Source organism: Setaria italica, chromosome III (assembly GCF_000263155.2).
Source record: "Setaria italica strain Yugu1 chromosome III, Setaria_italica_v2.0, whole genome shotgun sequence".
Classification (NCBI taxonomy): Eukaryota; Viridiplantae; Streptophyta; class Magnoliopsida; order Poales; family Poaceae; genus Setaria; species Setaria italica.
The window spans coordinates 49,337,022-49,363,744 of NC_028452.1; the positions used below are offsets into that span (position 1 = coordinate 49,337,022).

At 45.3% G+C, this 26,723-nt stretch overlaps 6 protein-coding genes and 1 pseudogene across 11 annotated transcripts; 4 read left to right on the top strand and 3 right to left on the bottom strand.

Annotated features, from left to right (window-relative positions):
* The first annotated feature begins 6 nt into the window (after nucleotides 1–6).
* LOC101775106 (kinesin-like protein KIN-14R) lies at nucleotides 7–4,572 on the top strand. The gene is made up of 13 exons (XM_012844865.3): nucleotides 7–237; nucleotides 326–521; nucleotides 787–863; nucleotides 964–1,063; nucleotides 1,152–1,259; nucleotides 1,349–1,525; nucleotides 1,613–1,898; nucleotides 2,046–2,207; nucleotides 2,294–2,509; nucleotides 2,588–2,625; nucleotides 2,705–2,868; nucleotides 2,958–3,083; nucleotides 3,429–4,572. The coding sequence occupies exons 1-13, from the start codon at nucleotides 139–141 to the stop codon at nucleotides 4,206–4,208; spliced, it is 2,529 nt and encodes an 842-aa protein (XP_012700319.2). The 5' UTR covers nucleotides 7–138; the 3' UTR covers nucleotides 4,209–4,572.
* A 179-nt stretch (nucleotides 4,573–4,751) lies between these two features.
* LOC101774703 (p21-activated protein kinase-interacting protein 1-like) lies at nucleotides 4,752–7,277 on the bottom strand. Its single transcript, XM_004963154.4, has 3 exons — nucleotides 6,529–7,277; nucleotides 5,766–6,057; nucleotides 4,752–5,062 (listed from the first exon to the last, which is right to left on the bottom strand). Coding segments are annotated over exons 1-3 (972 nt in total). The 5' UTR covers nucleotides 7,207–7,277; the 3' UTR covers nucleotides 4,752–5,060.
* A 124-nt stretch (nucleotides 7,278–7,401) lies between these two features.
* Nucleotides 7,402–9,764, top strand: LOC101779987 (annotated as a pseudogene).
* Nucleotides 9,765–11,814: 2,050 nt separating this feature from the next.
* Nucleotides 11,815–15,168, bottom strand: LOC101776183 (protein DETOXIFICATION 41). 6 transcript variants are annotated; one of them, XM_004963157.3, is made up of 9 exons: nucleotides 15,032–15,168; nucleotides 13,993–14,293; nucleotides 13,341–13,885; nucleotides 13,159–13,245; nucleotides 13,022–13,078; nucleotides 12,699–12,937; nucleotides 12,483–12,601; nucleotides 12,296–12,382; nucleotides 11,815–12,208 (listed from the first exon to the last, which is right to left on the bottom strand). In XM_004963157.3, exons 1-9 carry the CDS (start codon nucleotides 15,103–15,105, stop codon nucleotides 12,143–12,145), a joined length of 1,575 nt encoding a protein of 524 aa, XP_004963214.1. In that variant the 5' UTR covers nucleotides 15,106–15,168; the 3' UTR covers nucleotides 11,815–12,142. The 6 variants fall into 6 exon arrangements, with proteins under 6 accessions (XP_004963214.1, XP_012700320.1, XP_012700321.1 ...); XM_012844866.2 differs by having other exon boundaries at nucleotides 13,993–14,302; XM_012844867.2 differs by lacking the exon at nucleotides 15,032–15,168 and adding an exon at nucleotides 14,419–14,715.
* On the bottom strand, nucleotides 14,951–17,568 carry LOC111256608 (pentatricopeptide repeat-containing protein At5g41170, mitochondrial). The gene has a single exon (XM_022824812.1). The coding sequence runs from the start codon at nucleotides 17,428–17,430 to the stop codon at nucleotides 15,262–15,264; it is 2,169 nt and encodes a 722-aa protein (XP_022680547.1). The 5' UTR covers nucleotides 17,431–17,568; the 3' UTR covers nucleotides 14,951–15,261.
* A 1,159-nt stretch (nucleotides 17,569–18,727) lies between these two features.
* Nucleotides 18,728–23,798, top strand: LOC101776588 (putative hydrolase C777.06c). The gene is made up of 10 exons (XM_004963158.3): nucleotides 18,728–19,060; nucleotides 20,270–20,405; nucleotides 20,557–20,684; nucleotides 21,173–21,320; nucleotides 21,392–21,497; nucleotides 22,038–22,096; nucleotides 22,624–22,659; nucleotides 22,758–22,867; nucleotides 23,109–23,175; nucleotides 23,345–23,798. Exons 1-9 carry the CDS (start codon nucleotides 18,849–18,851, stop codon nucleotides 23,164–23,166), a joined length of 993 nt encoding a protein of 330 aa, XP_004963215.1. The 5' UTR covers nucleotides 18,728–18,848; the 3' UTR covers nucleotides 23,167–23,175; nucleotides 23,345–23,798.
* A 697-nt stretch (nucleotides 23,799–24,495) lies between these two features.
* On the top strand, nucleotides 24,496–26,189 carry LOC101777009 (2-methyl-6-phytyl-1,4-hydroquinone methyltransferase 2, chloroplastic). Its single transcript, XM_004963159.3, has 3 exons — nucleotides 24,496–25,147; nucleotides 25,282–25,588; nucleotides 25,754–26,189. The coding sequence occupies exons 1-3, from the start codon at nucleotides 24,567–24,569 to the stop codon at nucleotides 25,907–25,909; spliced, it is 1,044 nt and encodes a 347-aa protein (XP_004963216.1). The 5' UTR covers nucleotides 24,496–24,566; the 3' UTR covers nucleotides 25,910–26,189.
* Nucleotides 26,190–26,723: the final 534 nt, after the last annotated feature.

The following is a 26,723-nucleotide window of genomic DNA, read 5'->3' on the forward strand; positions in this document are numbered from 1 at the left end:
GGGGCGCTGCAGGACACGCCGGACTACATCCGGAGAGGCGCCGCGCGGCACCGGGGAGTCGCGCCCCTCGAGCTCTTCTCCGCCGCGACCTCGCCGCCCGGCGCTGAGGCGGTGGCAGCCGGCGCGGAAGGCCGCGGCATGCCCAGCGCCGGCGCCCGCGCAGGCGGGGCGCGCGGGGGCGACACCGTGGGTGGTGGTGGTCGGATCGACGACCAACCAATTCTGCAAGCGAAAGAGGTTACGCATCCACAGCAGCCAAACATCTCATCGAGGAAATTGGATTCTTCTCTGTGTGCCTGAACAAAGATCCTCATGTCTCTTGCAGGGCGAATCCGGTTGCTGTAACCTGCTGCAACAGCAGTACGCTTTGCTCCTGCGGGAGAAGGAGGAATGCAGGAGGCTTCTGGAGGACCTGATGAGGGAGAACGTTCTCAAGACCAGAGAATGCCGTGAAGCGCAAGAGTCGCTTCGTGATCTGCAGATGGAGCTCATGAGGAAGTCAATGCACGTTGGCTCCTTAGGTAAGATCCGGTGATAAGATTAGGTCCACTGTGGCTGTTTGGTGTTTGATTGTAGCAGCAAATTAAGTTCATTTGTGGTTGGAGTGAAAAGAGATCAGCACTTGTATTGGCTGATTTCGGGGAATTTGGTAACTCTGCAACCCAAGCATGGTTCCAGTTCACTGAGTTTGTGGCCAGAGAAGGATCATGTTATTTAATACTAAGAGTCGTTTAGGCTTTCTTGTCCTATCAAGAATGCTTTCTGAAATTTTCATTGTTTCTGCAGCCTCTGCTGTTGAAGGGCAAGTGAAGGAGAAGAGTCGATTGTGTCATTTTGTCAATGAATTGAGTGAAAAATTCAAGGTATTCTGCTAAGAACTCACTGTTTACATACTATAGACAAGCACTAGTGCTTTGGCTTGAATGTCATAAATGGTATGATATTTATTACAATCCTCTACAGGTCTTGAAGTTGGAGTACCAGAATTTACGCCAAGAATCACTAGAATATAAAAATTGTGTGTTGGATGCTACACAAATGTCCACAACAATTCAGCAATATGGTACGCTTGTCCTATCTACATTCTTCACTTGTCTTATTTGTTTCCACTTACTAGAAATCAGTGTAACATGATACATTCATTCAAACAGTGAATCAATATGCAACTCTGGAACGTGAATTTAAGGACCTCAAAGAAAAGTTCAGTGAGGAGGCAAAGGAACGGAAGGATTTATACAACAAGCTTATAGAGCTGAAGGGTTAGTTATTTATTCTTTTCTCTGTGTATACATTTTTGTTGCAAGATATGGCGATGACAAAATTAACAGTGACTTGGCATACTGCTTAGGTAATATAAGAGTGTTCTGCCGGTGTCGGCCACTTAATGCAGAAGAAATAGCTGAAGGAGCTTCAACAGCCATCGATTTTGAGTCAGCAAAAGATGGAGAGCTCATTGTTAAAGGCCACGTATCTTCCAAAAAAATATTCAAATTTGATTCTGTCTTCAGCCCTGAAGAAGACCAAGGTAACCCACTTCATAAATGCAATTACTCACTTTGCATTGCATCCTAACCACACTTCTAACAACGTATCTTATTCAATCTATGTGCAGAAAAGGTGTTTGAGAAAACTGCGCCATTTGCAACCTCGGTGTTAGATGGATTCAATGTTTGCATCTTTGCTTACGGACAGACCGGCACTGGTAAAACATTTACCATGGAAGGAATTGAAGGTGCTCGGGGGGTCAACTACAGAACTTTGGAGGAACTCTTTCGGATAATAAAAGAAAGAGAGGGCATTTTCCTGTACGAGGTTACTGTCAGTGTTTTGGAGGTGTACAACGAGCAGATCCATGATTTGCTCCTGACAGGGTCTCAACCAGGCGCAACAACCAAAAGGTATGATGGCACTCGTGATTTATATTTTTGTATTGACAATCTAAAGTCCTAGTAAGACATGATAAATGGTACAATGATACTCGTGAACATGAAACATATTATTGTATCAGCAAAAATTCTAGTATGACATGAAACATTATTTTGTAGGCTAGAAGTAAGACAAGTTGCAGAAGGGGTTCACCATGTACCTGGACTTGTTGAAGCACGGGTGACTAACATGAATGAGGCTTGGGAGGTCCTGCAAACTGGAAGCAAAGCTAGAGTTGTTGGTTCCACAAATGCTAACGAACATAGCAGTCGATCACACTGGTTCGTGGCCAAAGAATTTCATGCGCTTCTGCTATGTTGTAGATTGTAAATTCTATCCTAAATTCATAAGTGATTTTGAATTTCAGTATACACTGTGTAATGGTCAAAGGAGAAAACTTGGTCAATGGAGAATGCACAAAGAGCAAATTATGGCTAATTGACCTTGCTGGGAGTGAGCGGGTAGCAAAGACAGATGCGCAAGGAGAAAGGTTGAAAGAAGCACAGAACATTAACAAATCACTCTCTGCACTCGGTGATGTCATATCTGCTCTTGCAACAAAGACCTCGCATATACCTTTTAGGTATTTAAACTTTACTCCTTTATTTAAATTGTAATTCTCAGCTGTAACTTACATTGGTGGTTATATTTCAAATTACAGGAATTCGAAGCTGACACACTTGCTGCAAGACTCACTAAGTATGTAGGCTATTTCTTCATTAGGATGGTAGAATCATTTGCTCTTGTTTAGTATTATAATTCAGTGTAAGCAATGCAGGTGGAGATTCCAAGACTTTGATGTTTGTTCAAATCAGTCCTAATGAGAATGACGTAGGTGAAACTCTTTGCTCACTGAACTTTGCAAGCAGAGTGCGAGGAATAGAGCTTGGGCAAGCAAGAAAGCAAGTCGATATTGGAGAATTGTCAAGATACAAGCTCATGGTACTGTAGTATTCTGCCAATATCTGCATGTTATGTAAGCCCTTTTGTTTTAACTCTGTTCAACTGTAACACGCTATCGGTTCTGCTAGGTTGGGAAAGCCAAGCAGGACAGTAAGAACAAAGATGCTCAGATTAAGAGCATGGAAGAAATAATCCAATCACTTGAAGCAAAGAACAAGGCCAAAGACTTGCTCACTATGAATCTCCAAGAGAAGGTACATCAGGCATAGCTTCTTGATGCCATTAGCTTCTTCCTTTTGCAACATCTGCCAAGAGTAGTAATTTGCTGCATATCATAAAACCTCTTCGAATGATCTTTTTATGCCATATCTTGATGCCATGATGACCCTAGAAGGTTCCCAACAATGATAATACTGATGGATGTTAACTTGAAACCAGTATGCATAAGAACTGTTATTCTTTCTCATAGATGATGCAATTATTCCATTACTTCTGCAAAGTTTGTGAAATCTGTTGTAGTTGATGACGTGTTTATGGGAAAATTAGAATTAGAATAAAGAAGTGACACATATTTACCGTTACTTCTAAACTCTTTGCAGATCAAAGAGCTGGAATCACAGCTGCTAGTTGAAAGAAAGATAGCACGGCAGCATGTGGACAACAAGATCGCTCAAGATCATCTGCAGAAGCAGCACAGCATGAAGGAAGAGAGCCCGTACCTGAGAAGCCCAATGGCCGAGAGGAACCTCAACTCGACAGCAGAGAAGCCATCAGCAGGACGCAAAGACTTTGGGATCGCGAAGCAGATGTTCTCTGACAGCAACACTGACACATACAGCTTCAAGCAGCTGATGTCTCTCGGGGAGGAGAAGGAGAATAACCCTGAAGCTGGGCAACTGCCGCCGATGGCAAAAGCGAGACGAGTCTCATTGTGCAACGGTGGAGCTTACCAGCAGCCAATGAACCAGGCCTCGCGCCGACAATCGCTGATACCACTTCCACGGAGGAACTCGCTGATGCCACCGCCCACAGCCAAACCTCTTGCGGCAGCAGCGCCACCACCGCTCGACAAGATCACAGAGCAGCTGCCCTCACCACCGCTATGCTCTCCTCCGGTTGTCTCCAACGACAAGGGAAGCCGGAGCAAGAGGATCAACAGCATCCTGCGCCGAAGCCTGCAGAAGAAGGTGATCATCAGGCCGTCAGTGGCAGCGCAGGCTGGCAGGAAAGCCAGTGCCATCGCCACCACACAGGGCACTGACGGCGCGCGCAAGGCGGCGCGGCGAGTACCGGTGAGCGGCGGTGCTGGGCAGAGGGTGCAGCAGAAAAGGGACAAGGAGCGGGGGTGGAACAACGGGACTAGCCTCAGGAACTTCTGAAGACTCGAGTCAGCTGCATCAGCTTATTAGGCCGAAAGAAGTCTGTAGATTGGTAGGAAGTTTAGGTGTTCATAGAGGTTGGTTGAGTTTGTGAGTTCTCGCTTATTGTGAGAGAACTCTAATTTCTTACAGAGGTTGATGGTGCTTGATCTTAGGTGTTGAGTTTGTGAGTTCTCACGTATTGTGAGATAACTCTAAATTTCTTAGAGGTTGATGGTGCTTGATGTCAGACAGAGACGCTGATCACTATCAGGTTTACGAATTTCCAACTTGTGTGTTCACGTAATGTCTTGTACTCTTGTGCTGATTTCTATATTAGGAGGATTCCTATGTCACTGTAAATTTTCCCTACAGGATTAAGAAAGATTACAGCGGCATGTCAAGAAAATTTCCCTTTTCTAATTGTATACGCGGGGAGATGGTATCACGCTTGGAGATGGACATCAATGACTGGTTTTTGTACGATTCTTCTTTAGGAAAAGATTTTTTTTATAAGGTTCTTTAGGAAAAGATTGAAAAACTCTGTAAATGAAGGCAACACGATGATGCAAATGGCCCAGTTAACATTGGAAATGGTCATTACTGCAGAACTTGTGGTACAATCAAATCACGCAATCTCATATTGAGTTCAGTTCACGCGCTCAAGCCAAACTATGTTATGTATAATCGACGACTATCATACATTTTCAAATGCATCCAGCTAATGCTTGAGTGACAGATCTCCAGCTTAAATCCTTCCTTCATCCCAGTTCTCTCATACCAATCCATTATGTGGACTGAACTACACATTACAAGCACAGCGGCCCTTCAATGATTTGCTTCATCATCTGCTCCTCACTTGAACTCTGCCACTCCTGCAAATCAACAAAGCCACAGCCCACATTATATGCAGAATCAAAAACACAAAGTGAATTAACACAAAAGTAAGAAAATCAACAGAGATACAGCCCGCATTATTTGCAAACATTTACATGTAAAAAGTTGAATAAAAGAGCATCACGAATTTTGTGTATCCCATTGATTTCATATAGGGAAACAATCATAAATGCCCCCTTTTCTTGTTTGTTTCTGCCTTTCTCTAGAGAACTAACACGCAACACTCCTTTTCAATTAAAAGCCTAGCACTGTGGGGAAGTTTTGCCTAAGTTTATTTTCGGCAACAATCAAATATAACATTTAATTAGAAGGGGAAGAAACTTATTGTCCTAAGAATCATAAATGCTAAGCTAACACATGTGAAAACACTGCCAAACTATATCCTATTTGTCTGAAGTTAACTGAAGAAGGCATGCGATTTCACATCTTTCTACCAAACACATTAATACTCTTAACGACTAACATAATAGAAAGAATAACAGTGACAAACAAGGAAGAAACTGACAGAATAAAAGGAATGCATTTCCTCAGTAGATATAATGCAGGCTTAAAATCATCCTACAGTTTGGCCATGTAACCAACTCAAGGGATCCCATACAACATGCTCATTTGTATCTTCTCCCTACAATCTTGATAAGCAGAGTATAACGGCCGCTAGAGTATGAAGTTTTCAGTACTTACATTTCAATGATGTCCCAGCAAGACAGGTTAGCCTTGCTTTTGTGTTAGCCACTGCCAATGGAGTCGGCTTTCCATTCCCAATTGTCCGAACATCCCATATCCTTATGACACCATCGGATGAAGCAGAAGCAATCAGATTGGAGAGCTCTGATCCATCCTTCCGATTATCAAAAACGACAACCCCTTTTACACGAGTTGCATGAGCACCCTCAATGCGTGAGGAGACCTTGCCGCTGGACAGATCCCAGGCAGTAATACCACGGTCCTCTCCTCCAGAGTAAAGGACTCCATTCTGAAAATTACCCAAAAATATGTGAGCAAAGTGCAAAAGGTCAGGCTATGACATGGGCACATGGAGTATCTGAGCTGACATATTTGATACTCCCTCCGTTCCAAATTGTAGGTCATTTTGACTTTGTTCATAGATATTATTATGCACCTAGACATACACTATATCTAGATGCATAATAATATCTATGAAACTAAAAAAGCTAAAACGACCTACAATTTGGAACAGAGGGAGTACAAATCAGGAAATTGTAATATAGTGTCTAAAATCATGATACGAAGCTGCACCAAGATGTCAATTCAGCATGCCATGGGCAACCAAAAAGCCAATGAAAGCTGGATTTGCATTCAGCAAGATGATAAATTTCAACAAGTTATCAGCCATTGCACACTAATCCAATCATAAGAGCTCAATCCTAAACATGCCCATGGCCAAATCAACAGGATGCGCAGCCAGTGGTAGTAGTAGTAGTACCTTTGCAGGCGCAAAGGCGAGCACCCTCTTGCCGCAGTCCATCTCATGAATGATCCTGGCATCCTCCGAGTCGTGCAAGGTCACCTTCTCCTCGGCGGCCATGACGAATCGATCCCCGCCGTCCCTGTCCTCTGCGTACGCGACCGCGGACGCGGGGCGCTCGAGGCGGCACGCGAAGCTGCGGCGGCCCCGGACGAGGTTGACCATGGCGAGCGCCCCGGCGCGGCCGACGGCGAGCGCGACCCGGCCCGACGGGTGCACGGCGAGGCCCTCGGCGGCCTCGTGGCGCGGGAACGCGCGGAGCGTGGAGAGGAGCGCGAAGCCGTCGGCGTCGTAGAGGTGGAGCGCGCCGTCGTCGCAGGCGGCGAGGAGGTTCCGCGGCACGGGGCCCCGGGAGTAGAAGGCGAGCGCGGAGACGGCGGCGGTGGGGTCGAGGAGCGGGCCGAGGTCGGCGGCGGTGGGGAGGTCGTAGAGGCGGACGGAGTCGTCGGCGCCGCCGGAGGCGGCCAGCCCCGCCCGCGGCGCCGCGGCCACGCAGCGGACCGGGCCCGTGTGGGCCTGGTAGGAGAAGAGCGGCGCGAGGGTGAGGGTTTCGGACGACGACGCGGTGGAGGAGGTTAGGGTCTTGAGGGAGAAGCCCCAGATGAAGCGCTCGTAGGAGCCGGCAACGAGAGCCATGGGAGCAATGGAGCTCTCGCGCCGCCGCCGCCGGTGTGAGGGTTGGTTGGGGAAGAGAAGAGGGGAGGAGGGTTTTGGGGTTGGAGACTCGGGTGCTTCGTGACGCCGACTTGTGGGGCCCACAAAGTCAACGGTTTGGTGCAGCACGAATCTTGACGAGCTCCTTCGAGGGCTGTCAAGCGGGTCCCACAAACCGGCGGCGGGCGGTTCATTTGCTCACGTCGAGCACGGGGGGCGCGCGCGGCCGCCGCCGGCGAATCTCTCAACCCCGGCAGGCATTAGCAGAGGCGAATCAGCGTGGCACCCGCCGGGCGCCGCTCGCCTCTCCCGGTTCTCCCCAACTCTGTGGCTCCGCCTCCTCGCGACCTCACCCGCGCCGCCCGACGCCCGGCCGAGGCGGCTTTGCTTTGTCGCGGCGTCTCTCTCACATCCGCGCCATCGCTCACCCCGCCGCCGTGCCGTCCGTGCGGGAGGAGGCGAGGACGAGAGCAAGCAGACTGGAAGCAGCCGAGCATCTTGCCAGGTAAATTTCTTGGCTTCCTAGAAATCACCTGTAGTCTTGCACGGTAGTTTTTCAAGCATTCAACAGGAGCTAGCGCATTGGTTTAGTGAAGAATAATCTGAAACCAATTCTGTTGCATCTTTAACATGATGATTACAAAATGTGGCGAGACAGTACATATTTTTCAGTGAAGAAGACCAATACATTCAGATCGACTGTTAGTTTTGGTTTTTGTATCCCTGATTTTTTCCCCACATTTACAGATTGTCCACGTCGAGGTGCTATTGTTGACGAAGACGAAGATGGGAACCTCGAATGCACCGAATGTTCAGTAATTAGGCAGAGACTCCTCCCTTATAGCTACTCCGTCCACTGTCGTTGGAACAGTTACCGACTGTGGTCCAATCGAAACAGTCATGTCAGTGCCGGCCAGCAACACCCCGCTCACTGCGGCTAGCAAAATCCAGCCATTTCTTGTCCTTCACAAGGCTGCTGCATCCTCGGTGCCATCGTCCCGTGCTAGGCACCGGATTCAGACCTCACAACCATCCTCCTCCAGTCCTAAATTGGCTGACAGATGCCATGATGCAGCCGGTGAGGAGCATGAGGATGAAGGGGATGCAGAGCTGTATGAGAAGCTCCGCCTTGAGGCCTTCCACCAAACCTGGTCCAAAATTCTGTCCACCATCGATAAGGTCCTAAAGGGCATTAACCTCAAGCTGTTCGACCAGGTGCTGCAGTGGGTGAAGGAGTCCTTCTCTTTGGTTCGTGCCAATGGGAGACCACGCCACACTGAAGTCCATCAGTCGTACCCTCTCCTGACTGATGTGATCTGCAAAAGGATCCCCAGGCGTTCATCCTCACCAAGAATGCAGAGTTCGTTGATGACATCACCACATTTTGGGATCTTGCGAGGCATCTGGAGTCCAATGGATGTCACCTAGCCAAGCTTTCAGCAGCTGAATTATCGGCAAAACATGGAGTTGGTGGTTGCTATAGGAGCCTGTTGAGGCAGCTACTATCCGATGTTGCTGATTTATCTGCACTGGCATCTTGGTATTGTGAAGCTGAGAACTATGATCAGCCTATCATTGTCATAATTGATGATTTGGAGCACTGTTCAGGTGCTGTGCTGGGGGAGTTTGTGATGATGCTGAGTGAATGGGTAATTAAAATTCCAATCTTCTTTGTAATGGGGATAGCAACTACCCTTGATGCACCTAAGAAGCTTCTGTGCTCAGAGGCTCTCCAATGATTAGAGCCCTGTAAACTTGCCTTGGGATCTCCGTTGGATAGAATGAATGCACTTGTGGAGGTCATCCTTGTTAAACCATGCGCTGGATTCTGCATCAGCCATGAAGTTGCGATGTTCCTCAGAAATTACTTTTTTAGGCATGATGGAACAATAACTTCTTTTATTAGTGCTCTCAAGCTTGCATGCAGTAAGCACTTCTCCTTGGAACCTCTGAGTTTTTTGTGCCTTGGAATGCTTGAGGAAGATTGTGAGGAATTTTGGCGTGATAAGTTTGAAGCACTTCCTCAACAGATACTGAAATATGCTTTTGGTCTTCCCTCGTGTGCAAGTGCAAAGAACTCGAGCAATTCTAGCAACAATATGGTTGAAGGACCTTCTAAGCTGTTGAAATTGCAAAAAGATTGGGGTTCTGTTCTCTTGTGCCTATATGAAGCTGGAAGACATGACAAAGTGCAGCTTTTGGATATCTTCTGCGAGGCAGTCAACCCAAATCTGCAAACTGAAAATGTGCTGTTTGTATCTAAAGTGACTTGCGAAAACTTGTCAGGAGTGAAGTCAAGATGTGGTGAAGGATTTATAGCCCAAGTAATGAATATGATAAGGTACCTGCCAATGAAAACTTTATTACATGTGCATGAAGTTTGGGGCTACCATTTAAAAGGAATGAGTGAGGTCAAAGACAAAGGGGGTATTCGGATACTAGGTGCTAAACTTTAGCAGTGTCACATCGGATGTTCAGATGCTAATTAGGAGGACTAAACATGAGCTAATTATAAAATTAATTGCAGAACCTTGTGCTAATTCGCGAGATGAATCTATTAAGCCTAATTAATCCATCATTAGCAAATGGTTACTGTAGCACCACACTGTCAAATCATGGACTAATTAGGCTTAATAGATTCATCTCGCGAATTAGACTCCATCTGTGCAATTAGTTTTGTAATTAGCCTATATTTAATACTCCTAATTAGTATCCAAACATCCGATGTGACAGGTGCTAAATTTTAGCAGGGAGTATCCAAACGGGGCCAAAGTGAAAGAGCTTCAGTCAACCACAATCGGTGCAGATTGTGTGAGGCCCACAAGGGAAAAGTGGACTAGGACATCAACAGCCAGTATTGGAAATGGTACAGTTCCACTGAATGAGAAAGCTGCCGTTCTATTACAGGATGTTACTAGGAAATATTTGGTGCCTGTTGAGTGTTTACCTTTTCATGAAATTATCTGCTTCAAGAATGTTGATGTTCTCTTCCTTTTACCTCAGAAAAAAGAGAGAAAAGAGGTCTTGGGTTTATCAGCTCTTCTTCGCCGAAGTCAAACCCACAAAGGAAGGAAAGCAATTCATTTGCTGCCCACTACAGCGTGATGAGAATGGTATAAATTTAATCCAATTGATATCGCACATTAAATTCTTACATGACATCTATAATACAAATATTTGCTGGTTAATTATGAAAATAAAAATGTATTGGTGGAAGAAATAAGATAGTTTCATTTTCAATAACCTTTGTTGATTGTGTATCTGATTTAAAGATGTGTCTAAACTCTAAACTACTTTTTTTTAATTGTTGCCGGAATGTTGGCATTGATCTTGGGCACCCAACAAGTGCCGTGTACGAGAAGGGTCAAGAGGGCTCTGGATTTCCATTTGACAGCTTCAGTGTGAGTGACCACTAGTGATAAGGTATGTTTTCTGATTTGTAACTGTTTCATGTTCTTTTCATTACCCTATTGGGTTGTTTCGTCAGCTCTGAATTCGACTCTCGAATTCGTCCATGTCAGAATGCTAGTGTTCGATTGAATTTGCTCTGCTTTTTTCTATAATTGATTGCGAAGTGATTGCAGTGATCACTACCTAGCAGAATAATTTGATAAAATTGAGCGTCTAAGTGTCCCTATGGTTTCATTCGCTGTAGATTTGAAGAGCAATACGCATATGGCTTGGGAATCGCTCATTTCACCTCGGTTGATATGAAAATTATTTTTCTTAGATAAAATTGCTCTGGTTACATTCAAAGAAAAGCGTGCAACAAACCACAGCAATATGCTTGCTAGGTTGATGAATTTATTCGAATCTGCTTGCAGCGTGTGATGGATTTTCGTATTCGTTTGTGTTCTGTTCTCCTCGGCAAAACCACAGCAGGAATGGATGGTTTCCTCCTGCTATTTTACTGAAATAGATATTTTCTGTGGTGCTTTGGTCTAACATAATTATTGGAAAAATACTGGTCCTTTCTCATAAACTATGGTGTTTTCTCTGCTGCGCAGGGCACTTTCGATCTCATAGTGGGTGCTTCTTCAACCAATGGGCAAAGTCTCCACCTGAATAACTTTAGTGGCACCTTGTGCATAAGCATCCTCTTTCTTCTTTTTTTTTCTTTTTGACTGGAACTGAGGACTTGTTGCATGTTTTATACGTTGTGGCAGCGGAATTGTTGAGTGCCTATGGTTTGCATCTATGATGCCATATTTTGTAAAACTGCTATTTGTCAATGTTCAAATGTGTAATGCACTAATCTATGCTGAAATGTTTGTAGATTCTGTAAATCTCTCTTTATGTGTGTGTGTGTGTGTTGCCATATCATCGGTGGGGCATTGAATCACCGCAAAATGTTCAAAATTGATGCGTAGGCGCAATGCTGTGATCTTTGTTGTTATATACGTCATCGCCTTAAAATTCATAGGTATATAGGGATCGGCACAACTTTTTGTGCGAAACATGCCCGAACAAAGTTGATGCAGCTCTCCCTTCACCAGATCAAGAAAGGTGAAAAAACACTCATGTCATTATCAACCCCAAGAAACCACAACAAGTGCCATGCCAAGCCAAGAACAAGGACACCAAATGAGGAGAGTAAAAATCAACACAAACCACATTGTTAAATCAACGCTTAGCACATGATGTCTTCATCCAACTTTGAGGTTCATTGGCTCCTGCGAATGCGTACATGATTCGGGATATCAAGCTCACGGAGCAACAAAAATTACATCTTCAAAGAAACCAAATCATTTTCAGCTTGACAATGAGATAACCAAAGGTACTTAACCGAATTCAGCTTATTGTCACAAACTCAAAAACCAAGTCCCTAAAGCTACCCTTCCGTAGCAGTGGAGTAGGAGCAGCTCTGCCACTGAACTGAGCTCCAGAACAGTGTCAGCCAGGTTGACTCCCGGTTAGATCATGCAATGATGTCGTTGACCGGAATCACACCTGTCTGCTGCAGACGTTGCATTGCCTTCACTACCTTCACAACGAAAATGACACAATCAAAAATACGTCAAAGCAAAAGCTTCCACCCAACAAGATCAGGAGAACAGTAAAGCGCACTCACCTCCTTGTCCCAGTTAGTCCTGGCTGTGAGAACAATCAGGGCTATCGTCTGCACACTGACCCCAACGATTAAACCCCACCATATTCCCTGAACACAAAGACAGGCTGGAACTGATCACCACCTTCCTCTGAAAACTGTATTAGTTATTAAGGGTTAAACAATTCTAAAGGGTCGCTGAGGAACTTACAGCAGCCCCAAGGCTTGTTTTGTATCCTAGGATGCATCCAATTGGAAGCCCAATCAGATAGTAGGCCCCAACATTGACATAAGCAACTATTGCTTGCCATCCACTCCCAATGGCAACTCCTGCATAATTTTCAAAATAGTTTCGAGTTGTGTGATGTTTGATGAACACAAACTAGGTGGTTTCTGTGCTACATGTACTCCTTCAGTACGACAGTACCTGAGAGGATTGGCTGAATCCCATTCAAGAAGATGCTGAAGGCCAGCAATGGCATCAGACTGATAACAGCCTCAATTACTGTGGTGCTGCTCGTGTACAGCGTGCTCAGTGGATACCTTAGAATTATGACTAAAAGCATCACAAAAACGCTGAAGGCAATGCTTGCCATGACAACCACAATAACTGAGAACCTTGCTACCTTTGGATGGCCAGCACCAAGCTCATTGCCAACACGAATACTGCAAACGAAGTTGAATAAAAAATATATTTTATCAATGAGGGTATATAAAATCTAGAGGTATAATTCAGCCTTGTACACTGACCTGGCTGCATAGCTCAAGCCAAGCATGATCTGGAAGTCCCAGTTCCAGTAATTGATGCTGAAACGAAGAGATTGCAGTACAAAGTTACGTCTGAATATAAATGCATGATCATGAGCTGCCAAAGAGGATGTTCATACCAGATAGAGAGGGAATCAAGTGCAATCTCCGAGTTGGGGAGGAATCCAGTAAGAAGCACAAATCCTTGCACATACCAAATCTCCAATCTATTAAGAATGGAAAAGCAAGACTTAATATAAACCAGCAAGAAGCATCAAAAACACCTAACAAACTAAGAAGAACTAGCTCCAGATCACTTAACGCTAGCATGATGGCTGAGGCAAAGGCGAGCTTGGCATAACCCCAGAGGCCTCTAAAGGCAAGCAAGGAGAGTCCGGTCCAGGTCTCTTTACAAGCTGGACTACAGACGATGTAACCCCATGTCAACACCACAAGCACCCACCAAGAGAAGCTCAGTGTGAGCGCAGCACCAAGGAGGCCTGAGCCGAGCACAAACACTGCCAGCCATGAGGCAAGGCTGTGGAAGATCAGCACCACCAGTGTGATATATGCCACGGGGTTGACAATGTTCTGGGCCTGCAGGAACCTCTGCATCGGGCAGAAGAGGGCAAAAGCAAGCAGCTGTGGCAGCAGCCCACGAGCGTACAGCTGCCCCGCCACAGCCACATCTGCCTCCTGCCCAATGAGCCGCAAGAACGGGCCAGCATACCAGTAGAGGAAGGCGATCGGAATAGCTGTTGCGAGCTGGAGCACAAGTGCCCTCTGGCACACAACGCCCATGGCCGTGTACCTCCTGGCTCCATAGGCCTGGCCACAGACAGTTTGCACTGCACTCGCCATGCCAATCTGCATTGCACACATAGTGCATGAGAGCAACGAGTGTTGCAACTGGACGTTATGTTTGAGTAAATGCAAAGGACTGGAGAGTGCATGAAGCACGTGCAGTTACGTACCATGATGCCGTAAGCTAGGCCCTGGATACCGATGTTGGTGATTGAGGCGCCGGCAAGCTCAAGCTCACCGAGGTGTCCAACAAACATCTGTGTGACGAGGCTGAGCATGAAGCTGAAAAGCGTAATGAGGATGGATGCCCATGAGATGCGCCACAGGTTGCCTGCCTCCCACGCTGTCAGCTGTGCCAGCACGCCCCATGGTACAGGCTCCCTCTGCAGCAGCTCCTCCGACGCACCTGACGACTCGTTGATGTCCAGCAATGGTACCATCACATTGCTGCCTTCCCCCATTGTCTCCTCTCTGTAAGTTCTGCACTCAGTTGAGAGTTCACTCTATAATGGAATAAGTTATGATGCTAATATATGCATATGACCTGTAGCCATAACTTCTAACATTCCTGATTCCCTGGTTGCCAGGTAACTAACCTTCCTGGGGCACAGCTACCAGTCAACTTGCTGGCTGAAGAGGTTGGTGGAACAGTTGACGTGGTAGGTGTGAATAGCAAGTGGCGATACAGCTTACAAGAGGGCTTTAGTAACCTACCAGATGTTATGTACGTGACTTTATTTCATAGGAAAACAAGTCAGACTACAGTCCACATTTCCACCATAAGCTATAGTTGTATCAGAGATATCTATATCACCCATCAGGAGAGTTGAACTATTTTCAGGCTGTCTTACAAGAAAAATAATGGTGGGGTGCCATTAAACCTACTGATCAGTTTACCATATTTTTTTCAAAAGGAATCAAGTCAACTTCAAGTGCTGGCCTTATTACTAGATTATTCCTCCAGTCACCAGAATATGGGTTTAACTGTATAAGTGAACTATATAGCAGCAGTTTCAAGCACTGCAAGCCTGAACACTGACAAGATTGACAGAAATGGTCATATTTCCATAGAGTTAGTCCTATTGTTTTCCATCTCTGTGTCTCAAATAAAAAGAGGACAGATCAATAGAAAAAATGATTATGCTCTAACTTTCATTCGACAATTTGAAGCTGCAGTCCAACAACAAAAATACAATCGCTCATGCTCACCGGTCACCAAGTTGAAGATCTGGTACTGACATCAAGTCGCATAGATATCCAGGTCCTGGAGGAGTTGGTGACATGTTACTGTAAATTTAAGACTCATGCCACGAGCCCTGAGCACAAGTCTCTGTACAAGGTACGAGGCCATGTAATGGTCCTGTTTGCACCACATTGACTGTTTATTAAAGCTTAGCTGTCCTATTAGCAAACACAGGACACCAGGACCATGGTATAACTCAGTTGTTTTGTTTTAGAATACCTCTTTCAACAAACTTAATGATAAGCTTTCTGGCTGCTTGTGTCTCTCCCGCTAGAGCCAGCTGACTGTCAACTTTTTGACATAATTTAACATCAGGAATTAAATTTCTCTGGAACATGCGGCAGGCCACATTATATGATTGAAGTGGGAGTCCTTTATTCAGAAAACTCTCCATCAAAACATGGCATGTCTGAGCATCTCTTTTTGAGGCAGTTCTTAGTACCTTGCTAAGGAGATTGTAAGCCTCACTAAGTTTACCAAATGCACATAGCTTCTCAATGACCTGATTGTACGCACTACTAAACTCTTGCCTTGCTAACATCTTATCCAGCAGAATGAGTAAATCTTCAACTTTATCCCTTTCACAATATCTATGTATCACTGTTCTGTATGTGACAGGTGTAGGGAGCAAACCTCTATTAAGCATTTTCTTTACAAGCTCTGTGGCTTCTTTCATTTTACCTTTCTTTCCTAGAGCATCAACAACAACAGTGTACGTAACAACATCAGGGTGCCTGTTGGTCAGATACATGTCATCCAGTAAAGAGAGCGCCGATTCCAAATCACCCTGGCAAGAAAATCCATGAATTACAGTGGTGAAGTTAACAACATTAATGGAGCAGCCCTTGCTTTGGCACTGTTCCATGAAGTCTTTGGCCTCTGCTGGCTTTCCTTCCTTGCATAAAGCATGGATCAATAAGTTAATCTCCACAGTTGTGGGGAAGAAACCCTTCTGCAACATCTGCACCACCACATCACATGATTCCTTTAATTTCCCTTCCCTCCTAAATCCATGCATAACAACACTGTATGTGATATCACTTGGAGTCCACCATTCCTCTTCGCTCTTGTTTAACAATTCCCATGCTTCTGAAGTTTTCCCGACTTTGCAAAGCCCATTTAAAAGAGCAGTATGTGTGACTGTATTTGGCTTGCAACCATTCTTATACATATGCTTCATCATCTTTCTTGCTTGATCGAGTTCCCCAATACGGCAGAATCCATCAACAACTGCACTATATGTTACAACATCAGGGCGGCATCCTTTTGAAATCATCTCACTTACAATTTCCTTTGCCTCTGGCATCCTACCATTCAAGCAAAATGAGTGTACAATCGCACTATAACCGACCTCATCAACACGGAATCTTTTCCCCTCTGACTCCCTCAGAAACCCCAATGCCTCATCTGCATGACCATGCTTTGCAAGAACATGAATGAGCATGTTATACGTGACCTGATCTGGAAATAGACCTGCATCATTCCTCATCCTCTCAAGCAAATTCCGCACCTCTGCCACCCTCTTCTCCTTGCACAAGAAGCTCATCACCGTAAAGTAGCTAATTTTATCTGGTGGACACCCATTTTGCAGCATTGAACCGATCATCTCCAGTGCATCAACGACCCGCCGAGCTTCGCATAATCCCTTGATCAGGCAATTGCACGTGACTACGTCTGGGTCAACCCCAACACGCCGCATCCTTTCGGCGAACTCGAGAGCCTTGTCGATGCGGCCAGCCACAACAAGCACGTTCACTGCCACGTTGCATATAGATATGTCGGGCGCGCACCCATCCTTCTGCATGAGCTGGAGCACGCGCATAGCGGAGCGGAGCTTCCCCGCGCGGCTGTACGTGAGCATGAGGTGCGCGAACTGCTGAGTCCCCCGGCGCATGCCCCGGCGGATCATGAGGCGCATGACGCGGCGCGCCGGGTCGTGGAGCCTGGTGCGGCTGAGGAGCGCGAGCATTTCGTCGAACACCTCCGGGGCGTGGCGGTACTTCCACTGGCGGTCGGCCCAGCGGAAGAACTCGAACGCGGCGCGGGCGTCCCGCTGCGCCTGCGCGCGCAGCACGGCGCGGACCTGCGGCGGGGAGAGCACGCGGAGGAGGTGCCGGAGCTGCGCCTCCCGCTTCGCGCTCCACGAGTCCCGGAGCTCCAGCAGCCTGCAGATGTCCTGCACGAGGCGGCTGCGCGACTCCTCCCTGAGGTCATCTTGAAGGGGGGCCTCATTTGCGGCGGGAGCCGGCGCGATCTCCCCGGCGGCCGCCGAGGATGTGGCGTCGGCGCAGGGGCGGCGGGGCTGGAGGAGGAGGAGGAGCCGTCGGCGCGGGAGCAATGGGTTCTTGGTTAGGCATCTGAGCATGGCGTGCGCTCGCGCACACGAGAGGCTAGAGCCTGGTGATTCTGAGAGTATAGTCGGAAATGGCAGGAGGATGCCGGCGCCGGCGGCCGCCACGAGCGGAGTCAGTCGAGTACTGGGGGCGCGCGGTGGCCGGTGGGTCAGCCGGTCAGGACACTTTTGCTACAAAGTCCACCGGTTGCAAGAAAATTATGAAACCAAACATTAGTAAGCGTAGCATTTCTTTTTTTCCCCCTTTGCGTAAAGTTGAAACCATAGTTTTGTCGCCACTCGCCACCACCTACTTAGCGATTAAACTGGTGAAAACGGTTTAAGATTAACCACTGAATGTATTCATATTTTTTCCAACCTAGATGTATGCACTTTATCTTGACGTATTTCAGATATTTTTTAATTTAGAATGTCATGTTTCCCTTCTCATTCTCCATTCTTCTCTTTTCTCAATCTTTCATTATATTAGAGCAGGATTACTGCAATATTTTGCAGAAGGTTAGACACATCTTTAAACCACATATACCTTTTTTATATTTTTTTGAATGAATATACTATCCCTGCTAACGTCTTCCTTTTCTTTTCTGTGTTTTCTTTTCTATGTTACTCCAGGAGGTCCATCTCGCATGCTAGACGAGTTCAGCAACCCACCTTATTTTATTACATCACTTATCAACGTTACGTCTTTCTCGAAAACATATCTAATGTTTTAGCAAGTACTGGATTGTTATTGATTTCCTCGTGCATTTTTCACTGACTAACTTCTATAAGATTTAAGGTGATGATGTGGTCAATCTTTATCTACAACGGGTAATAAACAACTTTATGACCTTACTTTAACATCTCATTTTATCAATGTCACATCTTCATCTAAAAAAAATGTCTAGCTTCTGTAGTAGGTACTTGATTCTTATTGTCTCCTTCGTGCATTGTTCATCGATTAATTTCTCTATGGTTTTAAGCTGAAGCTGTGACCAATCTTTTTATCTAACAATGGTTAATAAATAATTCTTCTTCTAATTTTAATCACAGGACTGGAAATAGTTTAATAAACACGTGCCTATGTACAACGACCAACATCCGGAATCTAAAAAATTGGACGCCTCGACATATATTTTCAATAGTTACATATCGATGTTGCAACTATTATTTCCACATATTTTATGACGAATATTGCATGAAATATAATATTTATGTTGTGGTGGGAATTTTCTATTCCGAAGTCAAACAACGTAGTCATTTTCTTTCCGTATATCTTTTTAATATCGCAACTATAGATTTTCAACGGAGGGTCGACGGAAAAAATCGCACGGTTCCAAACAGGTTCCACGCACCTCCGCGGCTCCGCCCACTGATCCCGTCGTCCTATTCGCTCCCCCACCATCCCCCGCCTCGTCCCGGTCGTTCGCGGCCTCGCTCCGGCAAACACAATGGCCGCCGCCGCCGTCCCCAACGGCCACCCTGCCGCCGCCTCCAGCGACGACGCGGCCCCGCCCTCCTCCTCGTCTTCGCTGGTGTTCCTGGGCACGGGGTGCTCGAGCGCCGTCCCGAACGCGCGGTGCCTGATCCAGCCCCCCGACCCGCCCTGCCCCGTCTGCTCCCAGTCCCTCTCCGTCCCGCCCGAGCTAAACCCTAACTACAGGTGCCGCCTCTTTCCTCCCTCCCGAACCTCGTGCGGGGTCAGGATACCCGTCGTGCTGCGGCGTCAGGTGTTTTGCGTGTTTTTCACGAGGTCGGTGCGGATCTGTGAAGGAGTGAGATCGGGGAGCTTTAGCCTGGTTATAAGGTTATTGTTGTTAAATTTACGGACGGAATCATACATGCTTCGGGCGTTTAGGTGTTGTCTGGATATGGGACGATACCGCTGCTAGTTTGGTTTTGTTTGAGAAATGTTGGTTAGATGAATACAGGATGGGATTAGTTTTGAGCAGAATTTAGACACCGTAAATCTATCGTTCTGTGTCCTGTCTTCTCCAGCAGCTGTTGTGTCGTTTCTGCATTTGCATATATCTCATTAATTGTCTGCAACATGCATTTCGAGCAATATGAGGACTGTTGCAGTAATTGGAATGCTTTGATATGGAAAAAGTTGGGATGCATAAGATTCGATTTTCAATCAATCTGGTAGGTCAGAATCGACCTAGAATCATCCGTAGGATAGCAAATATGTTTGAAATCAAATGAATTGGACACAAAGGTTATGTGCAGTTTTATGTACATGCTACTTGGTCAGGTTTCCCATTTATCCATAGAACATGAATGAGAGAATGAGATTAATTGACTTCTTCCCAACTTGCTTATTTCAATTTTTGTTTCTGCATTGGCCCCCTACAGCAGAAATCACAGTGCGCTTTCTGCATTTTTTCTCAACCTTACAGTTAGTATTCTTCCTAATGTACGCAGGAGATGGAGTAGTATTGTGGAGGCTTAGATTATATATAATTATGTGAGGTTGGGACATTCTTATTTTTTTGTTTAAGAAAAATCATGTACATGATGAAACCGGTAGCTAGAAAAAAGAAGACGGTGGATATATTACATGCAGTTGCATGATGTCGTGAAAGTACGATAAGTGAACTGTCTATCTGGTCCAGGATATCTGATCAGTAGATTACAAAAAATAAAATAAAATAAAATACTGGCTATATTTGTGCTCATACCTCATACTCTTGGTCGATACCTTCTCTAGGATCATATTCAACTGCTTGTTTATGTTCACTTGAGGCCAGGTCAATTGAAACTTCATTCTGAAATGTTTCTGGAATACTGATGCACCTGAACAAGGTCGATAGCTTAAATTATGCTAAAATGTGCATTTCCAGTTACTAGACTTACTCTTGGTTCCTTGCAGGTGCAATACTTCTCTTTTGATTGATTATTGCCAAGATGAAGGTGCACATAAGTATATTATAATAGATGTTGGGAAGACATTCAGAGAACAAGTTCTGCGATGGTTTGTTCACCACAAAATCCCTTGTGTTGATTCTGTGAGTCCCTGATATACTCATGTTTGGTTTAGTTTTTTCTAATGTTTATTAAATAACCAAAAGGCCAACTAAGGGTTCACTATGATATAAAAGAAAACTCACTGTTTTGCATACCCATGGTACGCTAACACCTCTTCCTTATTTGTAACAGATTCTTCTGACTCATGAGCATGCAGATGCAATCTTAGGCCTTGATGATGTTCGGGTCGTACAGCCGTTTAGTCCCACAAATGATATTGATCCAACCCCAATTTATCTCTCTCAATTTGCTATGGACAGGTAATTATGTTAGAACTTCGTTAGGCATTGGTACTGCACTACTGCTCTTTTGAGAATTATAAGGAATTTCAGTCAAGAATGCATGTCACTTGACTTTTTTCATGGTTATGCTGCAGTTAGCTGACTGCCTCTCACAATATGCATTGAGGAACCAACTCCTCCTGCACATAATTTACCACTTTAGCATGTTTCATGAGAAGTGCGTCAGTGAAGGATAGCAAATATCTTTAAATAAACATTGATATAGTAACTGACACATACAACCATGTTTATACTCGTGCGAATTTCTTTGTTCTTGGACTACCATTTCTGCATGTCTTTTTTTAATGCTGCTCTTGTCTAATCTTGTAAAACATTTTCTAGCACTGTTGCCTCTTATCTGGTAAGGGGTTTATGTTTCACTTCCACCATTTCCTTACAGCTAATATGTAGTTATTAGTTAGGACAATAGGTGAGAATTCGTACTAACAATGTTCATTGTGAAACAGCATCTCCCAAAAGTTCCCTTATTTGGTCAAAAAGAAACTAAAGGAAGGGGAGGAGGTCAGGCGAGTTGCTCAACTGGACTGGAGAATAATTGAAAGTGATCTTCAGAAACCATTTACAACTTCAGGGCTAGAGTTTGTTCCCTTGCCGGTAATAAGAAGCATTGCATTCAACTGCATTTTATTTTGCTATGCATTTTTCTTATTTCGTATTCCTATCAGGTGATCCATGGTGAAGACTACATTTGTTTGGGTTTCCTTTTCGGAAGAAAATCAAAAGTTGCTTACATATCAGATGTTTCGCGGTTTCCTCCAAGCACTGAATATGGTAAACCTTGTGTCTACTAATGCTGCTCTATGAGTAGTGTTTTTAATCATCTTATGTTGCCATGTTGCTTTGCTTGCTTTTCTGGAATAAAGTAAACCATTACAGGAGAACAGAGTGTGGTGACTCATTCTAGATTTTTCTTAAGGTGATTAGGTGAATTACCTTTTTAGTGTTCTGTGGTATTGTTTGTTATTATCTCTGCTTGGTACTCACCATAATACATAGGAATTCCCTACAGCAGAAGGTGCTGTGCAACATAATATAATTAATATTAATGTTGATATATGGACCTTTGAAACTTAGACATGGGGCTTGGGAAATAAATATCTGTGCATAGATATTGCATAGATGTATTGTGAGTGCTTTGCTAGTTTGCTTTTCCCCTGCTTCATTTCCGTGCCCTTAGGAATGCATGCATGCATGGGTGGCACTGTTTGCTTTGAGAATAGCTGCAGGTTTTGTAGATTTATTTCCTGTCCTCTCTTGCTTGATTGCCTCCCAGGATCCTCATTGCTGCCTGTACATGTACTTACCTTTCAGCAATTTCAAAGTCTGGAGGGGGCCAACTGGATTTGCTCATCTTGGACTGCCTATACAGGGTTAGTTTCTTTAGTTCCTTCTGTTGTCTATACAGGTGTTTTCCCCTTTCTGCTGCTAATTTTGTATTTATTTCTGGGTCCACATTTAAACTTGGGAACTTTTATGGATCCACAGCTCACTACAGATTACAGCACAAGGACAGATGTTTTTTAATACTGTGATGAACATGTAGAAAGACGGAAAACACCATTTCTTAAATTTTCCTATTCTTGTACTCTTGAAATGTAAAGATAGATGATAGGAGTATTGAACATATTTGGAAACTGTCTTTTGTACGAGTAAAAATTCCTTACCAATAAAATCATAGATAATGTCAGTTTTAGTTATGGAAGTAATTCTTTACTTAGCTCCTAACTATTAGCTTCTGAGACAAGAGTCTATCAGTTCATAGGAAGTTGATTTTGTTGCAATTCATGTCAACACAATTGCTCTTGTTGAAGAACATTTGATCAATAATTAATAATGTTATGTTCTGCCATTATCTTTACTAATTTGTTGTCAACTCTGACACCCTCTGCGCCAACAGACAGGTTCTCACAATGTGCACCTTTGTTGGGACCAGGTTGGTTTTCATTTCACAATTTAAGCAAATTGGTTTCCTTTCCCTTTTCTTATATATTCCATGTGTCTGATTTATGCTAACCCTATGATCTTATGCAGACTCTAGATGCTGTTAAAAGGATTTGCCCCAAAAGAGCATTGCTCATTGGGATGACTCATGAGATGGACCATCACAAGGACAACCAAACATTGGAAGAATGGTCCAGGAGGTAAGGTCTTCCTCCTAGATAGTGTAGATCTGTGCAGACACTTGTTTGTATACATACCACATAAGTCAACATGAAAAGAACACAAGGAAATGAAAGTAATACCACCTTTTTTCTTCTTTTGTCACATTACTATCTTGGAAAGGCATGCATGCTGGTGCACTGTAATTTGTTAAAAAAACACATGCTTTACTGTAAATTTCTAAAGGCTTGCATGCTCATGCTCTGTCATTTGGAACTGCAGGGAGGGGATAGATGTGCAATTAGCTCATGATGGCTTGCGTGTCTACATTGATCTGTAGCCGTGAAAGGTACAAGTCTCCGCCTTTGCTTCTACTATAGCGATCAAGGATCGATCATGTTGTTTCGTTCATTCAATAGATTTTATTGTGTTCCAGTTTGTCCAAACTCGTTCATGTACGTCCATACCTGCATAATGTTCTGCTGTTCACTGACCCTCAACTCTTCTTTGTATATCAGGACCATTGCATACTCAGTGAGCTGTACTAGGTTTCCTGCTGCTGTTAACATTCAGCCCCCTCTTGCGAAGAAAGTACAAACTGACTTGGCGCACCAATCTTCGTGTGATACCAGTAGATATAGTCCCTATTTACATTTCGAATAGTCAACACGCGATTCGAATAAAAAGTAAGTAGTTGTTTCATTGCCCCCACAAGTTGCTGTCCATCTCCTTGGTAAAGCAATTGAACGGCTCTTGTCAATTTGGAAGCCAAACTGCACCGTATGCATCTTGATGTTAACTGCCAGCCAGTTGTAGCCCAGTATTGCCTTCCGAGAGAAGCGTGGCCTCGAATGAATTTTGAAAGCAGCTCTGGAAGGATGTCTAGAAAACTTCCTGGTGGCTGGCTGGGTTGCACAATCCCTGGAAAAGCCAGCTAGTGAAAGAGCAATGGAGATGGTTGCAATTTTTTTTCCACGAAGTATAGGGGGGTGTTTGGATCTCCCGACTAAACTAAACTTTAGTCCCTATCACATCGAATGTTTAGATACTAATTAGGAGTATTAAACATAGACTATTTACAAAACCCATTGTACAGATGGAGGCTAAACGGCGAGATGAATCTATTAAGCCTAATTAGTTCATGATTTGACAATATGTTGCCACAGTAACCATTTGCTAATGATGGATTAATTAGGCTTAATAGATTCGTCTCGCCGTTTAACCTCCGTCTGTGCCATTAGTTTTATAATTAACTCATATTTAGTTCTTCTAATTAGTCTCCGAATATTTGATGTGACACGGATTAAATTTTAGCTTCAACATCCAAACACCCACGAGTAACTGTGCCTTTTGCAGGGTTCGTTCATGTTGGCTTCTTCAGATCGATTTTACGGTGCCATCCATTGTTGTTGCACGGCCCTCATTTCTCCATCTGGGCCGGGCTAAACCACACACAGATGACAGAACTGAACATCGTTTTGGTAGCTTCCAAAATTGATCCTAGTCAGGCGGGCCCGCCGCCGCGCGCACGGCCAGTCGGCCACGCCCGCGTGCGGCCGTGTGTCAGAGAAGGATGCCACGGCGCAGCGCATCCATCCGTCCAGCCCACCCACCACCCAACCCATCCGGCCATCCCCGTGATCCCTCCGCTGTCCTCACTCGCTGGCCGCCTCCCCCATCCACTCACTCCCTTCCCCGTTCCCCCCTCCTCGTCGCGACGCGGCGGCGGCGCAACGCGAAATGGCGATGGCCTCCACCTACGCGCCGGGCGGCGGCGCGGGGGCGCTCGCGCCGGGAAGGGCCAGGGTCCGCGGCCCCGTGGGGCTCGTTAGCCTCGGCCCCACCAGGCTCGGCGGCCTCCCCCGCCCCCTCGCCCTCGCCAGGCGGAGCCCCGTCGCGGCCGGCGCCAGGCTGCGGTGCGCGGCGTCTTCCTCGTCGGCGGCGCGCCCCGTGACGGCGCCGCGGTTCATCCAGCACAAGAAGGAGGCCTTCTGGTTCTACCGCTTCCTCTCCATCGTCTACGACCACGTCATCAACCCGGGGCACTGGACCGAGGACATGCGCGACGACGCGCTCGAGCCCGCCGACCTCTACAGCCGCTACCTCAAGGTCGTCGACGTCGGCGGCGGCACGGGCTTCACCACGCTCGGGATCGTCAAGCACGTCAACCCGGAGAACGTCACGCTGCTCGACCAGTCCCCGCACCAGCTCGAGAAGGCCAGGCAGAAGGAGGCGCTCAAGGGGGTCACCATCATGGAGGGCGACGCCGAGGACCTGCCCTTCCCCACCGACACCTTCGACCGATACATCTCCGCCGGCAGGTCACTGACGCTCCGTTGCTCGATTCGCTTCACACTTATCTTCACAGCTTGTATCTGATGATTGTGCATTCCATTAGTAATAGCTAGTCATGCAGAGGTTGCTGATTTCCCTGTCCTGTCGTGATATCTTGCAGCATTGAGTACTGGCCTGATCCGCAGAGAGGAATCAAGGAAGCGTACAGGGTCCTGAGGATGGGTGGGACAGCTTGCGTGATTGGCCCCGTGTACCCAACCTTCTGGCTGTCCCGCTTCTTCGCCGACATGTGGATGCTCTTCCCCAAGGAAGAAGAGTACATCGAGTGGTTCAAGAAGGCTGGGTTCAAGGATGTCAAGCTGAAGAGAATTGGACCAAAGTGGTATCGTGGTGTCCGGAGGCATGGCCTGATCATGGGATGCTCTGTCACAGGTGTGAAGAGAGAACGCGGGGACTCTCCTTTGGAGGTACCTTTCTTTTCCCTTTGCTAATAGAAAGTGTTGTTGTCAAATTCACAATTACATAACTCAATGAATTTTTTCATACCTCCTTCAGACTTTAAATTGTTCATTTCCTGCAGCAGGTGTTGAGGGGTTTTGGTGTAACTTTTTTTCATTTTATCTTCAATGCAGCTTGGTCCGAAGGCTGAGGATGTCAGCAAGCCGGTGAATCCCATCACCTTCCTCTTTCGCTTCCTCATGGGAACGATATGTGCTGCATACTATGTTCTGGTGCCCATTTACATGTGGATAAAGGACCAGATTGTACCCAAAGGCATGCCAATCTGAGTGAAGGGGACTGAGCTGCAAGGAAGAGAGGATAGCCATCATCTGAATTAGTCTTCTCTATATTAGGCACTTCATGTCTGTTTTGTATTTACCTTTTATCTATCTGGTGTTATGCACTTCTTTTACTGTTTTTCATATTTGTGGGAAGTAATAATATCAAGACATGGGTTAATCTCAAAATCTCCACAGTTTCTTGAGCATTGAGTGGAACCTCTGTAGCAGATTATAGAGATGGTATCCGATAGCTCTGCAAAAAGAGCAATTTTTATTTGGGATGGTATCTAATTTGGATTCCTCTTTTTTATTCTTCTTATGCTTTGACCTTTGATGATGTTCTAGTTTTATTGCATGGCATATGTGCATGAAAAATCAGTTGCTCTAACAATTTAAACCATAAATGGTAATTTTATCAAGGCATTGCATTTATCAACACATACGGTTATCTAATATTTCTGTATCAAATTATCAATGTATTCTTGCATCCTTTGCCGTATGTACACAATTTCAGCAGGATATTTTTTTTTCCTCTTCCACAGTTCAAGCACTTGTTTTCAATTTGGCCTCTATGATATGTTTTTGGTTTGCGCAATTGCTGTGATGTGACACTTGATGCTGTTAAGGTTTCCTCTCAACGAGCATTTGCTCATTGGAATTGACCCACGAGATGTACTGTAAATGGCCAACTGGACATTTTTGTTGAAACGTTGGCCAACTGGACATTGAAAGAATGGCTTGTAAGGTAGACCTTCCTGCGGGACTGTCTAGATGAACCTATGTGCAGGCTTATGTGCAAGGAACATGTTTCTATGTGAGT